The sequence below is a fragment of the Schistosoma haematobium genome, chromosome 5 (genome assembly GCF_000699445.3).
Source record: "Schistosoma haematobium chromosome 5, whole genome shotgun sequence".
Classification (NCBI taxonomy): Eukaryota; Metazoa; Platyhelminthes; class Trematoda; order Strigeidida; family Schistosomatidae; genus Schistosoma; species Schistosoma haematobium.
The window spans coordinates 17,121,695-17,146,498 of NC_067200.1; the positions used below are offsets into that span (position 1 = coordinate 17,121,695).

General features: G+C 38.1%; 1 protein-coding gene across 1 annotated transcript; it reads left to right on the forward strand.

The window, feature by feature from the left end:
• Positions 1-8,106: 8,106 nt before the first annotated feature.
• On the forward strand, positions 8,107-24,393 carry PSMD13 (26S proteasome non-ATPase regulatory subunit 13). Its single transcript, XM_035734378.2, has 10 exons — positions 8,107-8,733; positions 10,611-10,689; positions 10,729-10,763; positions 10,805-10,866; positions 10,911-10,954; positions 12,352-12,540; positions 14,114-14,269; positions 16,000-16,269; positions 21,660-21,776; positions 23,940-24,393. Exons 1-10 carry the CDS (start codon positions 8,615-8,617, stop codon positions 24,033-24,035), a joined length of 1,167 nt encoding a protein of 388 aa, XP_035587714.2. The 5' UTR covers positions 8,107-8,614; the 3' UTR covers positions 24,036-24,393.
• The last annotated feature ends 411 nt before the right edge of the window (positions 24,394-24,804 follow it).

Consider the following 24,804-nt stretch of genomic DNA (forward strand, 5'->3'; position numbering starts at 1 on the left):
AGGAAGATACTGAGGATGTTAATATTGTGTCCTCACATTCACTGGAAAAGAAGCATTCAGCTTATTAAAAACTCTGGCTATGTCGGGAATGCCTATCTCGCTTCCTTATACACCTCTCAAGGAACTACTGCTTGACTATGTTAATTATACAAAGTTCGAATGCGGTAAAAGAGGGAGATCTCGTAAAATGATTCATGAGGATATAAAAATTCCACTACATTACTACGTCATCCAAACCCAGTGCATACTCAAGGTTATGCAGATAATTCATTGAGTTTGGATGCAGTTCACGAGAATGGGGACAGGTTTGGTCAGTGTTCGTCCTGTTGCAAGTTCCACTCTTTTAATTAATGTAAATTTCGTAATTCTAAGTGCTTTAAATGTGGTGATATTGGACATATTCAGTCAGTTTGTAATATTACTGTTCATCTTATTGAAACTAATATTAAGTCTTGCAATACTGATTCTACCGAGTCGAGTATTTATAATGATGATTTACCTTTGTCAACGATTGCAATAGACAGTGTAGAGTCACATAGTAGTTCAGAGATAAATGAAACTCAGAATTCTTACGAGACAACAGTTTCTAACCAACCGACTTATCAGATTTCTCATGTTATTGTATTAAATATGGTTTTCCTAATGACTCACATATTTCTGATGAAATTTCTTACAAATCTGAAGAAAATATGTTGAGTGAACATAATTATGATGGAAACCTGATGTGGTTTTGATGGATGCTGATTTTCCTAACGATCCTTTGCTCTGCAATGACATTCCTAATAAATTTGAGGAAACTATTCCAGAAGAGTCAAGTCTTAATGTCATATCAAATATTATTTGTCCTCATAATTCATTTGTTTCTTGTGGAAAACTTGTTCAATACGAAGCACGAGTATTAAATGAGCTCGATTCTGATTACAATTCAGATTATTTCATATCAACTTCTGTTCATCCTTATCACAAATTCACTTTCAGTGTATACTGGAATCAATGTGAGAAATATGTTTTAAATGAAGCCACGTTATTCATAACTGGGGAAAAATCTATGGTTCTTATTCTAGATATTAATGATTTCAGTATAAAACCGACATTCTGATTGTATACAATTCCGGGTCTGTTCCGATTTCGTTTGTTAATTCCAATACTAATGGCACATTCTAGATACTACAAAGTTTTTATACAATAAAATGTCGGACAGACTCAGGATGAACTTAAGAAGAAGATGTATAACCGATTACAAGCACCTATACTCCCATTTAAGCTGCGGCGGATGCGGTGTTTGAATGAACTGATGATACTTTTGTATTCGTTGAATGCTCGATTTCTAATTCCAGATACAATACATTCGTTTGTGCTTGTGTCTTACTTGTTAATTCACTTGCGTTATTTCTGGGATTCCTAGTTCATACTACAATTCAAATCATTCAAATATTATACTATCGTCGCGATAGAGCATGTGATGGAAAAGTTAGATATTCATTCAACTTCAGAAGCTTTTAAGGATTATTTGGAAAGGTTTGAAATTTGGGTTATGACCAAGGAAGATACTGAGGATGTTAATATTGTGTCCTCACATTCACTGGAAAAGAAGCATTCAGCTTATTAAAAACTCTGGCTATGTCGGGAATGCCTATCTCGCTTCCTTATACACCTCTCAAGGAACTACTGCTTGACTATGTTAATTATACAAAGTTCGAATGCGGTAAAAGAGGGAGATCTCGTAAAATGATTCATGAGGATATAAAAATTCCACTACATTACTACGTCATCCAAACCCAGTGCATACTCAAGGTTATGCAGATAATTCATTGAGTTTGGATGCAGTTCACGAGAATGGGGACAGGTTTGGTCAGTGTTCGTCCTGTTGCAAGTTCCACTCTTTTAATTAATGTAAATTTCGTAATTCTAAGTGCTTTAAATGTGGTGATATTGGACATATTCAGTCAGTTTGTAATATTACTGTTCATCTTATTGAAACTAATATTAAGTCTTGCAATACTGATTCTACCGAGTCGAGTATTTATAATGATGATTTACCTTTGTCAACGATTGCAATAGACAGTGTAGAGTCACATAGTAGTTCAGAGATAAATGAAACTCAGAATTCTTACGAGACAACAGTTTCTAACCAACCGACTTATCAGATTTCTCATGTTATTGTATTAAATATGGTTTTTCCTAATGACTCACATATTTCTGATGAAATTTCTTACAAATCTGAAGAAAATATGTTGAGTGAACATAATTATGATGGAAACCTGATGTGGTTTTGATGGATGCTGATTTTCCTAACGATCCTTTGCTCTGCAATGACATTCCTAATAAATTTGAGGAAACTATTCCAGAAGAGTCAAGTCTTAATGTCATATCAAATATTATTTGTCCTCATAATTCATTTGTTTCTTGTGGAAAACTTGTTCAATACGAAGCACGAGTATTAAATGAGCTCGATTCTGATTACAATTCAGATTATTTCATATCAACTTCTGTTCATCCTTATCACAAATTCACTTTCAGTGTATACTGGAATCAATGTGAGAAATATGTTTTAAATGAAGCCACGTTATTCATAACTGGGGGAAAAATCTATGGTTCTTATTCTAGATATTAATGATTTCAGTATAAAACCGACATTCTGATTGTATACAATTCCGGGTCTGTTCCGATTTCGTTTGTTAATTCCAATACTAATGGCACATTCTAGATACTACAAAGTTTTTATACAATAAAATGTCGGACAGACTCAGGATGAACTTAAGAAGAAGATGTATAACCGATTACAAGCACCTATACTCCCATTTAAGCTGCGGCGGATGCGGTGTTTGAATGAACTGATGATACTTTTGTATTCGTTGAATGCTCGATTTCTAATTCCAGATACAATACATTCGTTTGTGCTTGTGTCTTACTTGTTAATTCACTTGCGTTATTTCTGGGATTCCTAGTTCATACTACAATTCAAATCATTCAAATATTATACTATCGTCGCGATAGAGCATGTGATGGAAAAGTTAGATATTCATTCAACTTCAGAAGCTTTTAAGGATTATTTGGAAAGGTTTGAAATTTGGGTTATGACCAAGGAAGATACTGAGGATGTTAATATTGTGTCCTCACATTCACTGGAAAAGAAGCATTCAGCTTATTAAAAACTCTGGCTATGTCGGGAATGCCTATCTCGCTTCCTTATACACCTCTCAAGGAACTACTGCTTGACTATGTTAATTATACAAAGTTCGAATGCGGTAAAAGAGGGAGATCTCGTAAAATGATTCATGAGGATATAAAAATTCCACTACATTACTACGTCATCCAAACCCAGTGCATACTCAAGGTTATGCAGATAATTCATTGAGTTTGGATGCAGTTCACGAGAATGGGGACAGGTTTGGTCAGTGTTCGTCCTGTTGCAAGTTCCACTCTTTTAATTAATGTAAATTTCGTAATTCTAAGTGCTTTAAATGTGGTGATATTGGACATATTCAGTCAGTTTGTAATATTACTGTTCATCTTATTGAAACTAATATTAAGTCTTGCAATACTGATTCTACCGAGTCGAGTATTTATAATGATGATTTACCTTTGTCAACGATTGCAATAGACAGTGTAGAGTCACATAGTAGTTCAGAGATAAATGAAACTCAGAATTCTTACGAGACAACAGTTTCTAACCAACCGACTTATCAGATTTCTCATGTTATTGTATTAAATATGGTTTTCCTAATGACTCACATATTTCTGATGAAATTTCTTACAAATCTGAAGAAAATATGTTGAGTGAACATAATTATGATGGAAACCTGATGTGGTTTTGATGGATGCTGATTTTCCTAACGATCCTTTGCTCTGCAATGACATTCCTAATAAATTTGAGGAAACTATTCCAGAAGAGTCAAGTCTTAATGTCATATCAAATATTATTTGTCCTCATAATTCATTTGTTTCTTGTGGAAAACTTGTTCAATACGAAGCACGAGTATTAAATGAGCTCGATTCTGATTACAATTCAGATTATTTCATATCAACTTCTGTTCATCCTTATCACAAATTCACTTTCAGTGTATACTGGAATCAATGTGAGAAATATGTTTTAAATGAAGCCACGTTATTCATAACTGGGGGAAAAATCTATGGTTCTTATTCTAGATATTAATGATTTCAGTATAAAACCGACATTCTGATTGTATACAATTCCGGGTCTGTTCCGATTTCGTTTGTTAATTCCAATACTAATGGCACATTCTAGATACTACAAAGTTTTTATACAATAAAATGTCGGACAGACTCAGGATGAACTTAAGAAGAAGATGTATAACCGATTACAAGCACCTATACTCCCATTTAAGCTGCGGCGGATGCGGTGTTTGAATGAACTGATGATACTTTTGTATTCGTTGAATGCTCGATTTCTAATTCCAGATACAATACATTCGTTTGTGCTTGTGTCTTACTTGTTAATTCACTTGCGTTATTTCTGGGATTCCTAGTTCATACTACAATTCAAATCATTCAAATATTATAAAATCCCAATTAGCATGCACATCAAGTTGAGGGTGAACATCCCAATCCACTTGTTGTAGATAGTCCTGTAGAGTTGACACATTCAACCGTTTGAAATTCCAGCGCACGTTGTTGGTGTGGTATCTTAGCTCTGTTTTGCAGACAAAACTGATGGCTATGATGGCGTGATCGCTCTTCCCCAGGATTGAGAGATAGTCAACTAGAAATTCTTCGTTTGTAAATACCCAGACTAAGCGCAACGGCGTCTGACTGTTTCTCCAAGGAGTTGCGGATTTCACATTCTTGTATAATCCCAGATCCTCAGTGAGGTTGAAGATCCGAGCTTCGGTTGAGTTTTCACCTCTAATATACGTATGTTCCGCGAAATTGAGTCTAGGGAGAGTGAAGTTCCCTCGAATCAGGAAATGTGTGAATCCGAGACGCGTAGAGTGGAATAGTCCTTCCAGCATACGACTGTCATATTCGATTTCTGCAATGGGCTTCATGTAGGTGACCCCGACTAGGCACCTCGAAGTGGTAGACAATCTTACTGAGCAACATACGGGTTCATCAAGACTGATAAGCTCTTGGTTGTGAACTTTGTGTACCTCCAGGCAGGATCGTATGTATAGGGCTATCCCACTCCCAATTCCTGTTTTTCTGTCGTTGCGAAACGAAGACATCCCAGGTATTGCTAGCTTCTGGTTCGTAATCTGAGATATCTGAGTTTCAAATATTCCTATCATATGAACCTTATTAGCATTGCTTAGTTCACATAGCTCATCCATTTTATTTGGTAGACTCGCGGCCTTCATGTATAAGAAGTTTATACTTTCCATTTGAAACACGTGAGCTTCTTCCTGTTCGTCTGTACGAGCCTTACGTGAAAGGACAAGTAGCCTACCTATATGAGGTTTGCCGTGGTGGTAGGCCCTGTCCTTTACACGTTTTTTTATCGTCCAGACAGTCCACAAGTGGAATGATTAGCTCCAACTTGCCTTTGTGTTTGGTCCTAGCTTCGTATGGCCTATCCGGGTGCATGTGGATTCCAGGTGGCCGTCGACGTCTGTTGGCAAAAATGCTTCCAGTGTTGCAGCCGCCATATAAGAGGATGGGAAAGTTATCCTCATTACCAGAGTCTAGAACCACCGTCCTTCTTGGCTAGTCTCACCACATGTTGAGTCAGTATGTTTTTGAGCCTCACGGACTGTTTGACGAATTTCCATTCCCTAATATCAGAGTTTACTTGACTAGAGTCCGTGTTTTCCGGTACACCTTGCACAATTATATTTCTTCCGCGGAAAAACTTCTCGCGAGATTCTTTACGGATGTTCCGGATGAGATTGCGCTCAGAATACTGTGTGTCGGGCAGTATTCTTACGTTCCCATCGGATTTCAGTATATGACTTGCTAACAGGACATCCTCTGCGTCAGTAGCATTCCTAAGTGTTACACGAAGTAGCCTCGGGTGATTTTGATGCTTAGTTTCCTTTCTCCTAGTAAGCCGTCAAGGCTCTATTCTAGGAAGTTCAATTTTCTGGTTCAATTTACCCCAGAGAATTCTGTCATTTTTGTCCTGAAAACTGAGAGGAAGGTCAGGGCTGTCTTTGAAGTTCATGATTATGAGAGGGTCATCACAAATCATTATTTTTTCCCCAGGTTTTTCGGTGCGTGCGGGTTCAGCACCTTGTTGTTTGGAGATCGAAGCACGTTTCTGATTCCTAGGCTCTTTGATGACCGGACGGACATTCTTTGCGGTAGACTATGCGGTCAAGTCACCTGTTGATTTCCGCACAATACTTGCGATGTTCAGCTTAAACGGTGACGCCTGTTCCTTTCAAACTCTGTCAACGTGGGTCCAATCACCGACAGAGTTCTCGGGAACCGCCGTTGCATTAAAGGACCTTGAGCTGGGAGACCCGAGTTTACTGAGGGAGTCTATTACCGTCGACATTGTGATGATTCGGAGTTTCAACATGTCATCATGAGTGCTAATTCATGCCCCATCAATGGTAGACCTCTCGGCAACCCTATTCTTGTTTTCGTTGTGCGCCCTTGTTTGTCCACCCATTTTATGACTATCTTTTTCCAAGTTTGCTGACAAATTTTTCCGCAGACCTGTCAATAGGACAAAGACGTTACTCAGCAGGACTACAGCATCTGTGCTGCGCGTAACACATTCCGACTTATGATCCGACTTGCTGAGTCTGTTGCGAGCAACTGCTGTGAGATCTGTGCACGCTTCGTGGAACCAACCTTTGAAGTTGTCGCACTGCATGCCAGATGTAACAGCAAAACAGCATTCAGGTCGTTTGCATGAATTTTTCATGGCAATATTGACGTAAACTCTGTTATAGATGCTAGCAAAAGCCTAAAACCGTTAAAAAATGCACTAAGAAGCACACTCAATACGGGCAAAAATGGATAAAAACGGATGAGATAAACTGAACAAGCCTTTACGTGAAAAACTGAAAAGGAAACCGAATAGTAGTCTGAGCCAAAACCACAGTTAACTATCAAGTTGGGTGAAACTCAGAGTGAAGAGCTGAACTTACTTAAGCTCCACCATCAATGAAATTTGTACCGGTGTATGTCTACTAGATACAGAAACGCTCTACTCATTATGACCTATGAATCAAAACCTTCACCCGTCGTTGGCATAAGTGCTGGGGTAAACGCTATTACTGTGCATGTTAATCAACGAACTTAAGGGTAGAATATGAGGGAATTTGATGAAGAAGTCCACAAGGTATACGTTTCGAAAGAAACGAAACCTGAAAGACGCTTAAAAATTCAACATTACTTTTGACCTTTTGAATAAGCAAGTTCGCATGGACTCAGTAGCTTTTCCAGAAGTTCCGTGTTTGCAAGTAAATGAGTGTGAGGATGTTGTAATTGAGGCATCTGGTAGAAGAGTAGTTGATCAGGACAACTAGACCTACTATACAGTGTTCCAACCTTGATTTTATTGTGATTTTCGGTCTTGCTCTTCACTCTGTGTTCGGATAACTTGGCACAAGCACTACAGAATCGATCCTGACACCGTCTAAGATGTTCCTACAACCTCACATTGAAGTCCACAACGTTTTTACATCTCCCCTTCAAAATAGACGTAGATCTCCCAGACTAAGTACAGAGACGGGCAAGTAGGTGGGTAATAGGGTCAAGGAACAAATTTTACGAAGACAGACTCGGAAGTCTGAGATTATGATTGCTCAGCCATTGGAGGACAAAAGGTGATCTGATGTTGGCATACGACATACAAAGTATGTCGAGTCATCCCAACACGTACATGTCACTGAAACATCATTATCATGATCTTCACGACAACTCTCGGAAGACTGCACATTAAGAAATGAACATCCAGGTAGGCTCTCAATTTTTCCCATTAAATGTCGCACCTATTCGGAATGCTCTCCAATGTATGGTAACCACAGCCTTTCAGTGGACGTGGCGAATAAAAATTAAAAACGGAGCAAAATTAGCTACATAATCTAGTTATTTAATTAAAAATACATTATGAAATGACAAATACTGTGGTTACTTGAACGCACAAATGACAGTGTGCGATACATTAATATTACATGGTTGCGTTGCGGATAAGATCATCCCAAGAGGAGACTTGGCAAACACGTACTCACTCACGCGTTGACTTGTACCGCTTGGAAGAGCTGTGTCTGATGCGTGTCTGATAATTTACCACTGTTATAACTGCTGCATATCATTAACCACTTTCTATCTCTTCTATTATCATCTCCGTCCTCCTCGTTCTGTCAATTCTGCCTTCCCATATTGTCTTCATCCATAACTTATTTCGTTATTTCTTACGTTATTTTTCGAAATAATCGTCGTCTGCTGCCATGTGCATTTTCATTTATTACTCTTAATTTTCCTCTCAACAACTTTTCTTTTTGATAATATTAATTCTTTGTCGTTCAGAAGTGGTTAGTGTCGTTGTGTGGCCAAACAATTATGTATTAAACATTTGAAAAGCCTTGAATCGTTCTGATTTATTGAGTAGGGTGGTCAAGGAAAATAATCCACCTATACATTCAAAATATTGGATATTGCGTGGCACACTCAAACCTGTCGCTACTTGTGTATTAGTCAGATGAAGTTTGAGTGGTCGGTTGCATCAGCTACTGCGCAAGATTATTTGAATGACAGAATCAATGAAGCTGGTCCATTTCAAGATGACTGGACTGAACTTTCAAATTTCCACTCCAAGAAGTGAGTTCACATTGCGAAACTATTTGCACTAAATCTTAAAATTGATATTTCCGAGTAAGCATTTCTGAGTAATTTGTACTCAGTTATTTTAATCGTACTCTGAAAACGTGGTTCGGAAATCGTTTTAAATGGGTTTTCAAATTGTTTGCACTTCGGAGGTTGACCAACTCACCCGTGTCAAACCAAAATATAAGACTCAGGGTCTGATAACCCCATCCTTGAATTTCCTTGTCTTGCGATTCGATCTAGTAATCGCAGCTTATATGCTGGTTAATTAGCTGTCGTTTTAGTTCTTTGTGATTATGGAACTGTATTTTCATTAAATCTTGTAGGGACGATACGGTTCTTAAACACAGGTTAGTTCCTTGTAAGATTTGTTTTTACCAGCTATTTAGAGCTGTATAGTCATTCAAAAAGTCTTTATAACCTTTCTAACTTCGACATTTACAGCTGGGTCTTTGGCTTGTGCCTGTTCAGTGGACTTGCAGTACAGTCAATTAGTCACAACTAGAAAACCTAAGATAAATGTGCGTCATATCCGATTGCCGCACCATATTGGCACAGAGGATTAAAAGCATTAACTCGAATATTGAGGTAAAAAAGTGGCGGTGTTAGCGGTAGTAAAAGTAGTCTAGAGAATACGTTTCGAGATGATATCACGAAACATAAAGTATTGAGTGATTTTGAAGCAAATGATTCATGAGTTGACAAGTGTTAGCCTCTAACTGTTGGGCGCGATAATCATTCAGACTCAAACCAACTAATCCACACTTGTCAGTGCTCAGACTAACAGTCAGTAACTGGGTAGACTGTTTTTTTTACTTTCGCTAGCTTCTTCCTAACCTATTCCACTTGGCAGTATACGTAAGTTGTGGCATTGTCAGACGTACTTATTACAAACTGCAGTCGGTGAAAACTTGACCTAAAGCTTCTTCAGGGTTACCATCGTTCACAAGCTTGGTTAAAGCAGCTTTGGCCGTTGGGTTTACAACCGCACGCCGTAAAAATCTCTCATCTCATGATGAAAAAGTCGGTCCATAAAGTTTCATTACTTGCTTTGTTTGGTACTATGTATGACCTCAGTACTGCTTTCTTAATGGTCCCAAAATATACAGTCACTGCTTCTGAGTCCCTTGTGGTCGAGTACTAGTGACGTTTGAATATCCCTAATTCTTACAAGTTACGCTTTGCAGCCATAAAATAAAACGAGCAACTCCGTAGCAAACTTCTCCTTTCGTTGGTGACAATTGGTGCACGTTAACCTAAACCAACTGGAATTTTGTAGATCCGTGTCAAAGTTCTGTCAGACTAGCTAATTTGTTAGTGAAATTTCTCAGTCACGTATCTCGATTAGCTTTCAGTTGCTGCACTACCTGTCACAGTAAGGTTAGGCATTCATATCTCCTACTTTCTTCATGCCATTATCGTCAGATCGGGTAAGAATGTTATTTTCTCGAGTGGATTAGTTTATTTAGACGATCATTTGTGTTTCTAACATCAAACTTATTTTCAACCCAGTCGGTCAGTGATTTGTTACGACATTTATAATAAAGCGTGACTCAATGATTTAGCCACTTGCTCAGATTTCTACCTATTTTTCTTACTTGATCTACTGAATAGTTTTGGGTTATAACAACACGGGCCTCGATTACATTTATTTCCTAGGTTGTAGTATTTGTCGTATTAAAGAGCCTTTCCATAAATTGTCACATCTGGTGTCATAGTCGAAGCTTGAAAATCCATTCTACTTATCATATTGACAGACCTCAATGACGTCATTATCGTGAGTCACAAATGGGATTTTAGTCTCATTTGTTTAAAATAAATTTTAACTTATGTAGAATACCTTATCTCTCTAACAATGTTTTTGATTATAGATTGTGGCATCAATTAACGCTAAAACTTGAATGTCTGCTGAAAAATCCTGAATTCCGGTCGAAAACAAATTTAATTCTGGTAAAATACCTATTTTGAGTAATAAAAGTATCAATATAGCTCAGTACCAATTTTCTCGGCGATTTTATATACAAGTAAATTTATTGTTATGATTACTGTTCTCTTTCCCAATTAGAATAAATCCACTCTCTTTGGCTGAATTATGCGTTCCGATTAGTGAGCAGTATGTAATTACAGGTATGCACTAACCGTCGTGCGCAAATGAGCTTAATATTTTTTAGATCCGCAGCAGGGTATCAAATTCCTCGAAGAAGTTCGTGATGAGGTAGTTCACTACTTTTAATCCTTCCAAACTATTATTGAAAGCTATTTTTAATTTTGGATAAATTGTTTTGTCTTGTGGCCTTGTATATTCTTCGATCTTTCGAACAATGTTTTGTTTATGGTGACTGGAGTCCATAGGGTTAATCCAAAAATTTGGCGTTTGCGGCTCCACTCATTTTTGGTTAATAATGAATAGAATTAATTTGCGAATAATAACATCCTACTGTAAGCAGTTCTGTATTGGTTTTCCCCGCGACGTTGATTAGATTTTGTTATGGTGTAACCTATCGTCTGATTATCACTTATCTCTAATGTCCCTAAAAATATTTTAGGGATCCTAAATCCCCAGCTACAACATTCAGGAAGAAACTACTTTTAGGATTTACATGTTGACTTAAAGCGAGTTCCATTCATTCTGTATGGTTAAGACCTTTCATCATTATTTTGCAGTCAAGTAGACTGGTCGGTCATTGGAATTAATTGATGTATTGTTGGATTAAAGTGAATATACATTCAGTATTTGGTTTCCCTTGATAAATCCTAACAAGACTTGTTTTTTTGTGGCTGGGGGTAAAACGAAAGGGAACTGTTGCATACGTTTTCGAGTTGATCATCATCACTGCTATCCCGCTCCCTACCAAGCTCACTGGGGTTAAGTATTCAATGTTTCTGAAGTTAAAAGACAGACCATCGAGATCGCAGTTTGCCTGTTTTGTCTGGAGCAGTAGGCTCTTACTAGACAGTTATAGTTACATCATTATAAAGGATTTCGGAACAAATTGTTGTTGGTTATTCTCTAATTTTTAGTGGCCATGCAACTGATATGTTCCTGTTATTATAACGACTTTCGAATTCATTTAGAACTTACTTAAACCTGCTATTAAGTTGGAATCGTATTGCCTAAATCAATCCACTTCATATTACAATAATGCTTAATGAGTAACACTACTAGCTAGTTTGGTTAGTAGTCTTCTGTTACACATGTCCAATACCGTCACAAGTTTCTGGTTAAACAGAAAAATACTTTCTCATTCAGTCAGCCCAACTGCTGTTTGTCTTCCCTTTTTCCAACATTGAATATATGTCCGTCTCTAATATCCGGTTACATCAAAGTTTGCTAATACCACCGTGCCAGATGTGGGTTGCTATTTTCATAAACCACATATTTCTAAGGTAACATCTGTTTGTTGTACACATTACTGTAAAGCATCGTAAAATGATTTCAAGTCCTCGACTCACCCACTTCAATCTGACCAATCGGGTAGTATTTTTAGTCTGGAAATATAATTTACGTTTTACACATGAATTAGTGCTTAACCATGTACTCTGGGATATTTGGTTTATAAAACTTTAGAAAGAGTAAGATTCATTTCGGTGTAATGTTTTGTATTTTTCCAGTTTTCTGGCAAATCCATGGACGCGAAAATACTATTTAACACAACTATTGGAATGATTTACTTGACAGCACTTAATGATCTGCCGAGTGCTCGTCAAATAATTGAGAATACACAAAGTCAGTTAGATGAAATTGAAGGTGTTACTACAGTTCACTCAAGGTTTTATCAGCTTAGTTCAAGATATTATCAGGTAAGTTTACATATTTTCTCCCTGTTGGAGTATTTTGTAATTGATAAACCGCAAAGATCATAGAAAGAAAAAGTGTTTGAATTTATGGTAAACTGTATTAAATCAGGTCATTATTTCTAACTGTTCTCTAATTCATCACGCCTTAATTTATGATTCATGCTCGGAGCAATATCTCCTATATGGTTTGCGCCTAAAAATTTATGTCTTGAGTACAATAAGATTAGTAGGAACACACGGAATCGTGGTTAAATAAACCTGTACTTTCTCGAAATTACACCTTTCGATCTTAATGCCCCACACTTCGTTAGTATTTCAACAGACATCAGTTAGCAGGTAGCGCGTTATGTAATTTAGTGTTGCTCATTTACCGAGTGAGGCTTTATGTCCTTGGCACATCCACACTCTTTTTAATGTTAGGGGCTGTGGTACTGTATGGTTGTTCGAACTGAATCAGGAAGAATAGAGTTTAAACTCTCTATCTAATAGTTAAAAGCCTAGGTCTTTAAGTACTAAATGATTGCTGCTATGTAGGATGTTCGAAATTGATTATCGTCTGTTTAATACTCATGTTCTGATACAAATGGTCACCAAAATAAATATGCCCACATAAATAGAACTGCAGTGTTGTTAAATAATAAAGTGAGCAAGTGAGTTACAATAAAAAAGAAAAGTCAACAATAATGCTATATAATATGAGCTACATTTCAGTTCAGGAGTTCCCACTTTTATAAAAAAATATAGAAGATAATTACAACAGGATCACACTGGCTCCTGTTCTCAGCCATTTCTAATGAAGTCTCAAGTTGTCTGGTTGCACCACCTCTTCATAATTAGTTCGCACCAAAGTCTAAACTAAGGATAGATCGTAAAGTTGTTAGACACTTCGACTACTTCACTTGTTTTGTAAGTTTCAGTCCTGATGGGTTGATATCTGACGAAATATTGGCACGCATTCAGGAGGTTAAGTTGAGCTTTGCCAATAGCTTCTGTAAAATCAGGTGTGCCGCCATTGGGCCTGACTGATGCAGATTGGAGAACAAACAAACAATAACATCGGTGTTCTCTGTCTTCCTGAAATGTGCATTCAAGACTAGTGAAGTACTTCAAATTCGTCATTCACATGTCAATTATAAAGTATGGTAGTATGAGGATATTCTGAGAGCAAGATAGGACCACCTACCCTTGACGTATCAGGGAAGAAATTAGGCTTAACTAGAGATATTTTATTAACTAAGGTTTATAGTTATAACTTAGACAGTGAGCCTCGTTGCTTGTTACCAGATTACCAGGTTGTATAATTCTATAATAATTACTAGAGAAAGTGTTTAGATGCTCATTGGGGGGATACTCAATTGTTACTAGCTGTTGAGTACGTTTTTCATTATGTGAGCTGTTGATGGAAAGGCGAGATATCTTTTTACTCGAAAAAAACATATATTTTTCTTAATTCCTTCAGATATTCAACCTAAAATGTATCTTACGGTGATATCTGGTTTTCAGGACACTTTGATTTATAGTGTATTTCTTATAGTTCATTCCTTATCATCAATAAATCAGCTATTTTTGTCACTAGATTACTGGACAACATGCTGAATTCTATCAAGAAGCACTTCGTTTTCTCGGTTGTGTGGATTTAAACAGTCTGAGTGTTGAAGAACAAAGAGGATGGGCGTTTTCCGTTGGTTTGGCAGCTATTCTTAGTGATGGTGTTTACAGCTTTGGCGAACTCGTACGCGTTCAAGAATTTTTTATTTTATAATTGTTTTGTTCTGTTTCAAATTTCTCCCCATCTTACAGAATTTTTACTACATGAATATCAGTTCAAAAAAATTCTATTATAATAATTTAGATCAAAATTTGGCTACCATTCTGAAATGAGGTTTAACTCAATTGAACCGTCGACTATTTATCGTTCCCATACACGAAGAAGGAAGCTAATATTTTTGTGCTAATAACTAAAACGTCATATAGACATAAGATGTTAAATCTTGGAGGAAATAGTTTATCAAAAGAACGCTTCTTGAGAATATTATTTCACTGAATCCTAGGGCCTGATTAAAAATCCCTGCTGCACTTATTTCGGTTGAAAGACATCACGTTACCAATGCGTTAATACTTAAGCTCAGTTGTGTGCAAAGTTATGTAAAACTTCCAGCATTGGCTACAAGCCATGTTTGAATACACTTTGTTTATGAAGTTGGGCACTATCATCCATTTTCTATAATTGTACTTCCGATAGCAACGGTTACTGCCCTCATGTTATTTGTAATTAATCTACTGAAAAACTACCGATAAAGCAAAATGGTTTTCTGGACATCTTAATGAAAATGCCTTAGGCTCTTCAATACCTGTTTTCATCTGCTAAATGTGAAGTCTTACTTGAGGATTAGTTTGAATTTTAGCCTAACTTCATTTTAAAAGGCAATATAGTTGGGTTGTTAGCCTTGAAAGTTGTAATGTACTAAAAAATTTCAACTATTTCCAACTTCACTATTTATGGTGTGCAACTAAGATTTTCGAATGTTTTGGGAAATAAATTGTGTATTCGCCACTGTGTATTCTGCTCCATATCTGCAATGGCATCGATTAAATTGACTGTATGACAAATGAGGAATATTCTACTACTACTGTGCTGAAGAACAATAAAATAACAATCAAGATAATTGGATGAAACTACAACATTGCTTCGTAAATTCGATTCTCCATATGAACACATATACATTGATACTAAGAGGCACCACACAATAACAGTAAAGCCAGTAGTAGTTATTATTGATTAATGTGAGGGATGTAATACTGCCTGGGTTCCCAAAATGAACTAGGTGGTTTTCTTGGGGAGCCCCAAGCCTTTGACCTAAAGGTCTAGTCCACAAAGCAGTGGAGCAACGTTAGGAGATGCAGTCCCATGGTAGCCGGTGACTAACGATTGGTTCATACACTATTTGTTCCTTCAGGATACTGGAACCCATCTGCAATATTGGTTTGGAATCAGGGTTTCTCAACAGCCCTAGGTGGACTCACTGTGTCCACCGACCCGGTTAAAGTTGGTCACTCACTTTTCGTCCACTCAATTTCGTAAACAACACCCCCGCCTTGCGAAGGACTTCTCTGGTAGTGGCTGTATGCATGTGGCCATTTGAGAGCATTTCGGGAGGGAGAAGTGACCTTACCCACCCTCGGCCGTACCAGGGCATTTAGGTGCTGTAAACGATTACTGAAATTTATTTCGATATATATGCATACTATGTGCTTATGGAAAAAAGTCCGGCATGCAGATGATGTTGGTAGACTAATTTTTTGACTGAAAGTTGTCAGCTATCTGTCTGTTTTCACTTGTTTTAGTTTAAAAACCTTTCCACATCGTTGAAATGCATTTAAACATTTTATTTTTTGTGTTTCTTTCTTAAACTTCGATTTCCAATGATATGGTTCCCTTTTTATTGTGTTCTTGTTAAAAAGCTGACGCATGATGTCTTGAAAAGTTTACAAGGTTCTTCACAGGCATGGCTTATTGACCTACTGCAAGCTTTCAATAGAGGTGATTTAAATCAGTTGGATCAGCTACGCAGCCGTTGGTGTGTCCAAGCTGATCTCGTAGCTGCTGAACCAAAATTAAAAGACAAAGTCACCTTATTATGTCTAGTTGAAATGGTGTTTCGCCAACCAACTAATAAACGTACGCTTACATTTGTAGAAATCTCATCTACTACCAGAGTCCCAATTGACCAAGTAAGTTGTACGATAACTAGAGGGAAAGCTTGAATTGACGATACAGTGTCTTAGGAAATAATATTTGAATGAGTCATATCTTTAAAATAACTGTTGAGTTTGTATTAATATGGTATTCAGATAACAAAGTGAGTAATCGGTTTAATAAACTTAGATTTATGTCTCATATTTAGTCTGGTGAAAATGAACAGTGATATTAATCAACATTATTCAGGATCCCTTCAAGGTATCACAATTTGGATGTAATAGTTCATGTACGAATATTTCCCACTTTTATAAATCATGTTTCACACTCATATAGAGCAAACTGCTATGCAGTATACTCACCCTTTGTTCATCAGACGGACGTTTCATGACATACGTCGGCAAACGTCAATCAACCTTTTTGAGTCCGTTTTGATGTTTCATCAGATGCTAACCCACCAGGGTTGGAGACCTCCAAAATCAGTAAAGTGGTCACATCACTCAATTACTTTGCTTCCTGTCATGGTGTTTTTCTGTTCTCTAGAGAGACTTCTGGCACATAGATAACATTTTTATTAATTTTGATGACAGTTCCCCATAAACTCTGGCTCGATTAGTAGTGTTTGGTTAGAGAGTCTTCACAAGATCTATCCACTTTTATGTTATACGTTTCACTGGCATACACTACCATGTTGTCTATCTATCAAGCTAATATATTGTACAATTTGTTGATGAACAATGTGTGATCAAGTGTAGCGTTATCAAAACATGAAGATTTAGCTAGCAAGATAATATGAATTCTAACATGTCGGTAATTGTGTGAACTATTCTATAAATGTAGTATAGTTTTACGCTTGGTAATGTTAGTCATTCATATACTTCGTTTTAAAAAAAATTGAATAAAGTAGCCACTGCAAATATGCTTTGATTCATAAGTCACTATTAGGTTACTAAATATTTCAGTATGCTTATCATTCATCATTCATTTGCCCGATCGAAGCTGCTACCTTGACGCGGTGATTGGGCTTGCCTATCGTGATGACCCAACCGAGCTATATTGGCTGGAACATATGTTCCTGCAGGTTCTACCATGCCAGGCAGGTCGATTGGCGAACGGTAAGACTAAAAGCAGCAACTCAAGGTCTGAGGGCGAAGTCGTACTGCTGACTGTAGAGAGGTGTGACAGCAGTAAGGTGTTTCCCTCGGACAACCAGCATGACAGCGATGCTGCCTTCCCACAAGGAGGGGTGGGGTTAGAAAAGGTCGGCCCTAAAAATGCACACCTCACCTACCTCACGGATTTCCGTCTCCGGCGGTAAGGCCCCTTGAAGAACGGAGCTAACACGTCAAAAACCTTCCACAAAAAGGCCGTGCGCGACCGGCCTCAAGCAGTTGTCCCTTGGGCTCTGCGGTCACGCTCCCAGGTCGTCAAGACCAACACTAATCCAATTTCCTTTTCAGGTTCCTCAAGAAATACCCTTCCACGGTGTGGGCAGCCGGGAAGTGACATCAGCCCTCATACCCGTAACAGCACAAGAGACCAAGGTGGTCACATTCAAATCCTTCCTACACCTCCTAATACTTCTCTTATCCTCCCGACTAACCCTCCTCACGTCTTTTTATCACCTCGCACCGCTAGGGCAAACGATTCGAGTACGTGGAACGCCATTCCTGGTCTCCTGAAACCACACTCTAAACTACACGTAGGAGCTTTTAACGTACGAACACTTTGCCAAATAGGACAGCAGGCTTCCTTAGCTAAAACTTTAGAATCTCGCGCCATCGATGTGTGCTGCGTCTCCGAAACGCGCATACAGGATCCGAGTAGCGTCATTCATTTGACCTCACCATGCCAAAATAAAGAACCGACTCGATTTACGCTTCGTGTATCTGGAAGCCCTGATTCTGCTTCCCGTGGCCTCGCCGGCGTAGGTATAGCATTGAGTCCTAGGGCAGAACTAGCTCTCTTAGAGTGGATCCCAATAGACAGTCGTTTGTGCGCTGTCCGACTGAACGGAACAGTAAGAATCCGGAAAGATAGGGACACTCGTCGTTGCCTCTTCGTCGTCTCTGCCTATTCTCCCACTGACTGCAGCTCAGATGATGTAAAAGATGAGTTTTACAGAAAGCTTTCGGACCTTCTCCGAAAAGCTAGGCGCTCGGATGTAGTAATAGTGGCCGGTGACTTTAATGCTCAAGTAGGCAAACTAAGTGATAAGGAAAGACACCTAGGTGGATCTTATGGTGTCGTGGCTCAAAGAACAGATAATGGCGACCGTCTGTTGCAGCTATGCTCAGATAACCGCCTGTTCCTTGCAAATACTAACTTTAAGCATAAGGAAAAACATCTTTTAACATGGCGACCCCTAATTCGTCCCAACGTTGGACCCAACTGGATCACATCGCTATCAGCCACCGATGGAGGGGCTCGATAGAAGACTGTCGCTCATTCTGGAGCACATGCCTAGATTCAGATCATGCTCTAGTGCGAGCGCGTATTTGCTTGCGTCTTACTGGACGTAGGAAAGATCCTGCAAGGAAACCTCTTAGGGCCCTACTTAATGATAGTCAAGCTAAGAGTATATTTCAGGAACAACTAGGAAAACAGTTAGGCAGCCATGTATGTGATGCCCACCCCGATGCAGCATGGAATGATATCCGAAAAGCTGTGGAAACAGCAGTGATATCTGCTAGTAAGGTAAACCAGAAGGTTAGGGAGCAACACTGGATCTCAGCAGCATCTATCTCACTGATAGATGCTCGGAAACACATTCCACCTGGCTCTGAACATAATGAAGAGCGGAGTCAGCTTAAGCGCAAGCTGACAAGAAGTCTACGCAATGATCGCGAACAGTGGTGGGTAGCGAAAGCAAGAGAGATGGAAAAGGCAGCGGCAATAGGTAATAGCAGACAATTGTTCAGACTCGTTAAGGAAACCGGAATTAGGAACCCGACCGTTAGCGAAACAATCTCAGAGAAAGATGGACATATTATTCATTCTCAATCCAGGAGATTGGATCGATGGGCAGAACACTTTAGGGATCAGTTCAACTGGCCTTCAGCCACACTTCGGTTTCCCACGATCTCCAGTCAACCTGAATGGCAAGTTAACGTAGGTCCTCCGTCCCTTTACGAAGTTGAAAAAGCCATAGGAAATCTGAAACGAGGGAGAGCAGCAGGCCCTGACAGGTTTACTCCTGAGATTTTTAAGGATGGTGGTCCAGTATTAGCAATGAGATTAACTGAGGTCTTAGGTAGAATTTGGGAACTGGACGTAATCCCATCTGACTGGTCTCAATCACTGATTGTGCCAGTTTTTAAAAAAGGACAAAAGTCCTCTTGTGACAATCACAGAGGAATCAGTTTGACTAATATAGTGTCTAAAATATTAGCTTCAATAATACTTCGACGCCTAACTAAAGGTCGTGAAGAGCAGACTAGAGAAAACCAGGCTGGTTTTCGACCTGGACGTGGTTGTATAGATCAGATATTCACACTACGTCAGGTTCTAGAACACAGACACACATTCAGACGCCCCACAATGGTAGTATTTCTCGACCTTAAGGCGGCATTCGACTCTGTTGATCGTGAGGTTCTATGGCAGTGTTTGTCACTGAAAGGAGTACCAAAGAAGTACATTAACCTTATAAAGGCTCTCTACTCGAACACAACTGGTCGAGTGAGAGCTTATGGCGAACTGTCATCAGAATTGATCACCTCAAGTGTTGTTCGTCAGGGCTGTCCACTCTCCCCATTCTTGTTCAACTTTGTGGTCGACGTACTTTTAGAGATAACACTCTCCTCATCTAAATTTACAGGGGTTGAACTTCTACCAGGAGGTTCACTTGTTGACTTAGAATATGCTGATGACATCGTTTTATTTGGTGAAGACACTGACAAAATGCAGAGTCTTCTGGCCACTCTAAGCAACAATGCAAGCATGTTCGGGATGCGATTCGCTCCCTCGAAATGCAAAATGTTGCTTCAGGATTGGGTTACATCGACACCCGAACTAGTGATAGGGAGTGAAGTAGTTGAGTGTGTCGACCGCTTCACTTATCTTGGAAGTCTCATCAGCCCTTGTGGTTTAGTGTGTGACGAAATCTCAGCACGGATACAGAAGGCTCGATTAGCTTTTGCCAACTTGCGTCATTTATGGCGTAGGCGAGATATCCGTCTATCAACCAAAGGACGTGTTTACTGCGCAGCAGTTCGTTCCGTCCTACTTTATGGGAGTGAAACATGGCCGGTAAGAGTAGAGGATATCCGTAGGTTACTAGTATTTGATCATAGGTGTCTTCGAAACATTGCTCATATATCATGGGACCATCGAGTAAGTAACACAGTTGTTAGGAAACGGGTACTAGGTAAGGATGGCAAATCAATTGATGACGTAGTGAAACTTCATCAGTTGAGATGGCTGGGACACGTGTTACGTATGCCCAACGACCGACTGCCTCGACGTGCTATGTTAAGTGGTATAGGAGTAGGTTGGAAGAAAGCTAGGGGCGGCCAAACCAAAACATGGCACAAGTCCATGAAGTCACTGACAAGTGAACTGAGTCATGTTGGTAGGTGTAGACTACCTGGTTGGGGACCGCGAGATGACAGCAACCGTTGGTTAGAGACCCTGAATGACATGGCTCAAAATCGTTTGCAATGGCGCAGGTGCATCCACTCTCTGTGTTCTCCCAAATTCTAATCTTCTGAATTCTTCATGTCCCTTTTTTCCTCTTTCCAAATTTCTTTCACTGGATTATACTCTTTAAATAACATCTCCAAACCCTAATCTTCCCGATTACTGCTTATACTCTTATTACCTCTACCACGACGGGATTTGAATCGACAAGTGCATCTCTGTGCTAATGTGGTGTGGCAACTCGAACTGATGTACGTACGTACGAAGTTCTACGTTGTTACTGACTGACTGACTGACTCATTCATCTAAATTGTAATTATTGTTCAGAAGTAATTTAATTTGTTCTGTTAGCTATTGGGATTTTTTAAAAATTAGTTTCATGTTGTTTTGAGCGAAGTGGTGGTTTAATGAAAAGAGTACTATACTTCCGCTTGAGGTTACAGGTCCGAACCCATCTTTGCTCACTTCGGTTTCAACAGTTAGGTCAGTCAGTTTGATGCAATATAGGACCTGGAATGAGTGTACATCAGTTCAATTTGCAATACATTATTCGTACAGCAAGATGAGGTTGTCCGGGTAAATCTCAGAGTAGTAATGGTTATAAAAGTAATACTGATAACAAAAAAAAGTCAAGGATTAAAGAGCCCAAATTAGTGAAATAAAAGAGAACTTATGAGGAATTTAAAGGAAGAGAAATTACTTAATTGACTACCGCACATTTCTGTTTTACGCCTTCTAATTTTCCTTAATACCAATACTAAAATTGAGGAAATATTTTCTTTTCAAGGTTGAACATTTCTTGATGAAAGCACTTTCCTTAAAATTGATAAAAGGACGTATTGATGAAGTTAATCAATGTGTTTCTCTTACTTGGTTACAACCTCGTGTTCTTGACAAGGAACAAGTAAATTGAATTTTTAAATGAGAGTAATTTCTTTTTCGAAAAATTAGCGTTTATAAAAACTTACCAGTTACTAGTTGTTCATACTAACATAATATATTCATTATCATACGAGGAGTACTATAATGCAATACTCTAAGGTCTTTCAATGATTTATTACACGTAATACTCCCGTTTATGAAACTTAGCAGTATCGTTAATAAACAATTAACTAATATGGATTACACTTTGTTATTTTATATGTACATTAGTGATCATTAGAATTCTATACACAGAATATAGATAATGTGATCGAATTAAACTGAACTGAATTATGGTATCATAAAGTTAGGGTTTATACGAAAGTATCACTTCAATGAATCCAGTTAACAATTTATTTAATTCAATTACATGTGTGTACTAACATTTTGTTTGTTACTGTCAAGTTGTATAATATATTTTCTAACGTGATAAAGGTCGACCACTTGGATTGATGCATATATGTGCCTGGTTCTACATTTTAGCTGACTGATAGCCTCATCAGCTGATTTACATTACATTCAATTTCAGGATTACGCAATTAGTTATTCGAAAGTTTATGAAAGAGCCACTTTAGAAAGATATGATTCTATAATATCATCCTCCTTGTTTCCTCAATCGCCATATTCCATAGTTAAAAGTAATATCAGCTACTATTCTAAGAAGTAGACAATTGTACAAATTAACGTTCAGTTGACACAAAAAGTACATGCAATCGAGTTTTCCTGTATTTTAATAGTTTTTGTCCAATTCGTTGTAGAAAGCCATCTGTCAAAACGCTTTTACGCTTAAAAGAGAGGGTATATACTGCCGATACACTAGATATAGGGCTAATGAGTGTTAATAAAATGTCTAAGAAACAACGGGTTTCCACAGAAATTTATTGAGAAATATGGGAAAAGTGAAAACAAAACGCCTAAAAAAATCACAACAGACATAATATTTTTATTGAACCTAAATTCAACCATGGTCACTTTGGAATGACGGTAAACAGAAGATTAGAAACCACATTAACTAGAACGTATTGTGCAGCCAAGTTAATTATCTTGTACAGTATAACTGAATCTCTACTATAATCAAAGATCAATACTAACCCTTTATACATTGCCGCCAACTGCGTATAAAAATTTACACGTGTGTACCAAAGCAGTTATCTTGGTAAAACAGAATGGCGTAAGTTAGTTCTAAAGATCATATCTTTAGATGTCTTCGATACTGGACTTCAGGTTGATTTACTGAAATTTTCCAAGGCTTCTGGTCGACGACTCCCAAATGCCCTGTTATGACTGAGAGTGGGGAGAATGAATTCACATGATTCTACTCAATTTTTAGTCCTTGGCCTCTTCTAGATAAAAAAAATGAAACTGAAATAATTGATACGCAGGATTAGTTATGTATTTCGTCGCTACTGATATGAATCTATAACCCAGTTTTGGTCGGTTGTTTAATATCTGAAGTAACCAAACTTCCACGTTAGTTTTCACACTATATATTCAAACCGTACCTGTTAGTGGCAATCTATACATGCTTGTTGTATTACACTATCAAGGGTTCTGTTAACTGCAACGTAGGACCAGGCACATATATGCATCGGTCCAAATTGTTACACCTCATTAGCACAGCAAGATGAATACCGGATTCATAAAAGTAGTTACTTCAATGATAGTAATATGTAGGAGAATGATTGCATGTAAGGATATGATACAGGGAGAAAGAACTAGTTCGTATAAAGAAAGATATGAAGCGATTTTAATCTCGTAGTTTAAGGGAAGACAAAGAGTGTATACACCTACACCATTGTGATCGATTCTGAGCCATGTCACTCAGCCTCCAACCATTGGTTACGGTAGTTGTGCGGACCGCAACTAATTAGTATGCGTCTACCAACATGGCTAAAACTAGAGGTTAGTTAATTCAAGGTCTGAGGTTTATTCCTCATGGATTGGATTGAACGAAGTATTTTGACGCATTTTCTATTAACTACTGTTTTCTTCATTTTAGGTTTTAGCTTTGTAGCTAATCTAGCTATTTTCATTCTTATACTTAATGTTTTATAAACTAACCATCAAACTATTAAAAATTTCCATTTTCAGTGATTTAAATCTTAAATACTTTCATTGATTTTCCGACGTTCCCTGTTATTATTAGATTGGAAGCATGTGTGCCCGATTGAAAGAATGGTCTTCTACAGTTGAAGGTATGAAAAACCTTGTCGAAGTGGATACAAAATCTATTTTGGCTTGAAAAGTATTTCGTATTTATTAACCCGGTTTCTTGTACAACCGTTTGTAATCCACCAGCACATACTTTTAATAAATACACTCGAAAATATTCTCTTCTGTCAATCAACATATATTAACATAGGTCTATTATTGCAATTGTTAATATACAAATTTTAAATGGATTTTATTTTGTTTCCAAATGATTAACTATTTTTTAGAGGTCAGTTAGTCATGACGAACACAGAGTCAGACAAATGTACGTTAACACACGTTGCCATATCACATCACATTGGAACGGATTTAAAAAGATGAGTAGTAAAGGTATTGAAACAATTTAGCACCAATGATAATAAGGAAGACACCTGTAGCAAATCAGTACCTCACTAACCGACTTGCCAATTTAGTCTAGTATCTTGACATTGCTCACTCGATTGATCCACAATACACGAGCATTGTTCCGATCACATATGACCAAAACGTATAGTCTATCCATATCTTCCACTTCCGTAGATTATGTTTTAAGGACAGCTTTTTGAATGTGTGTTGAGACTGTTAGACACTAACTCACCAAGTTTGGAGACTTTCAAGATAAGTGAGGTGTTCAACCGATTCAACTACTTCACTCTATACCATCAATTTGGATGTCAAAGTAAACCATTTTGAAACCTAGTCATATATAACGTCTGAACCTCAACATAAAAGCATCATTGCTTAAAAGTGCGTGACACAAGAAGTAACACAATACTAAGTATATTCGTACATCAGTTTACCTTGCGGTGCTACAACAAAGA

What these genes read in the sequence shown, in the direction of transcription:
- PSMD13 (XM_035734378.2), top strand. Translation starts at nt 8,615, where the DNA reads ATGAAGTTTGAGTGGTCGGTTGCATCAGCTACTGCGCAAGATTATTTG. An exon ending in CTCGGCGATTTTATATACAA is followed by an intron (nt 10,764 to 10,804) that starts GTAAATTTATTG and finishes TTTCCCAATTAG; the next exon opens with AATAAATCCACTCTCTTTGG. An exon ending in TCGAAGAAGTTCGTGATGAG is followed by an intron (nt 10,955 to 12,351) that starts GTAGTTCACTAC and finishes GTATTTTTCCAG; the next exon opens with TTTTCTGGCAAATCCATGGA.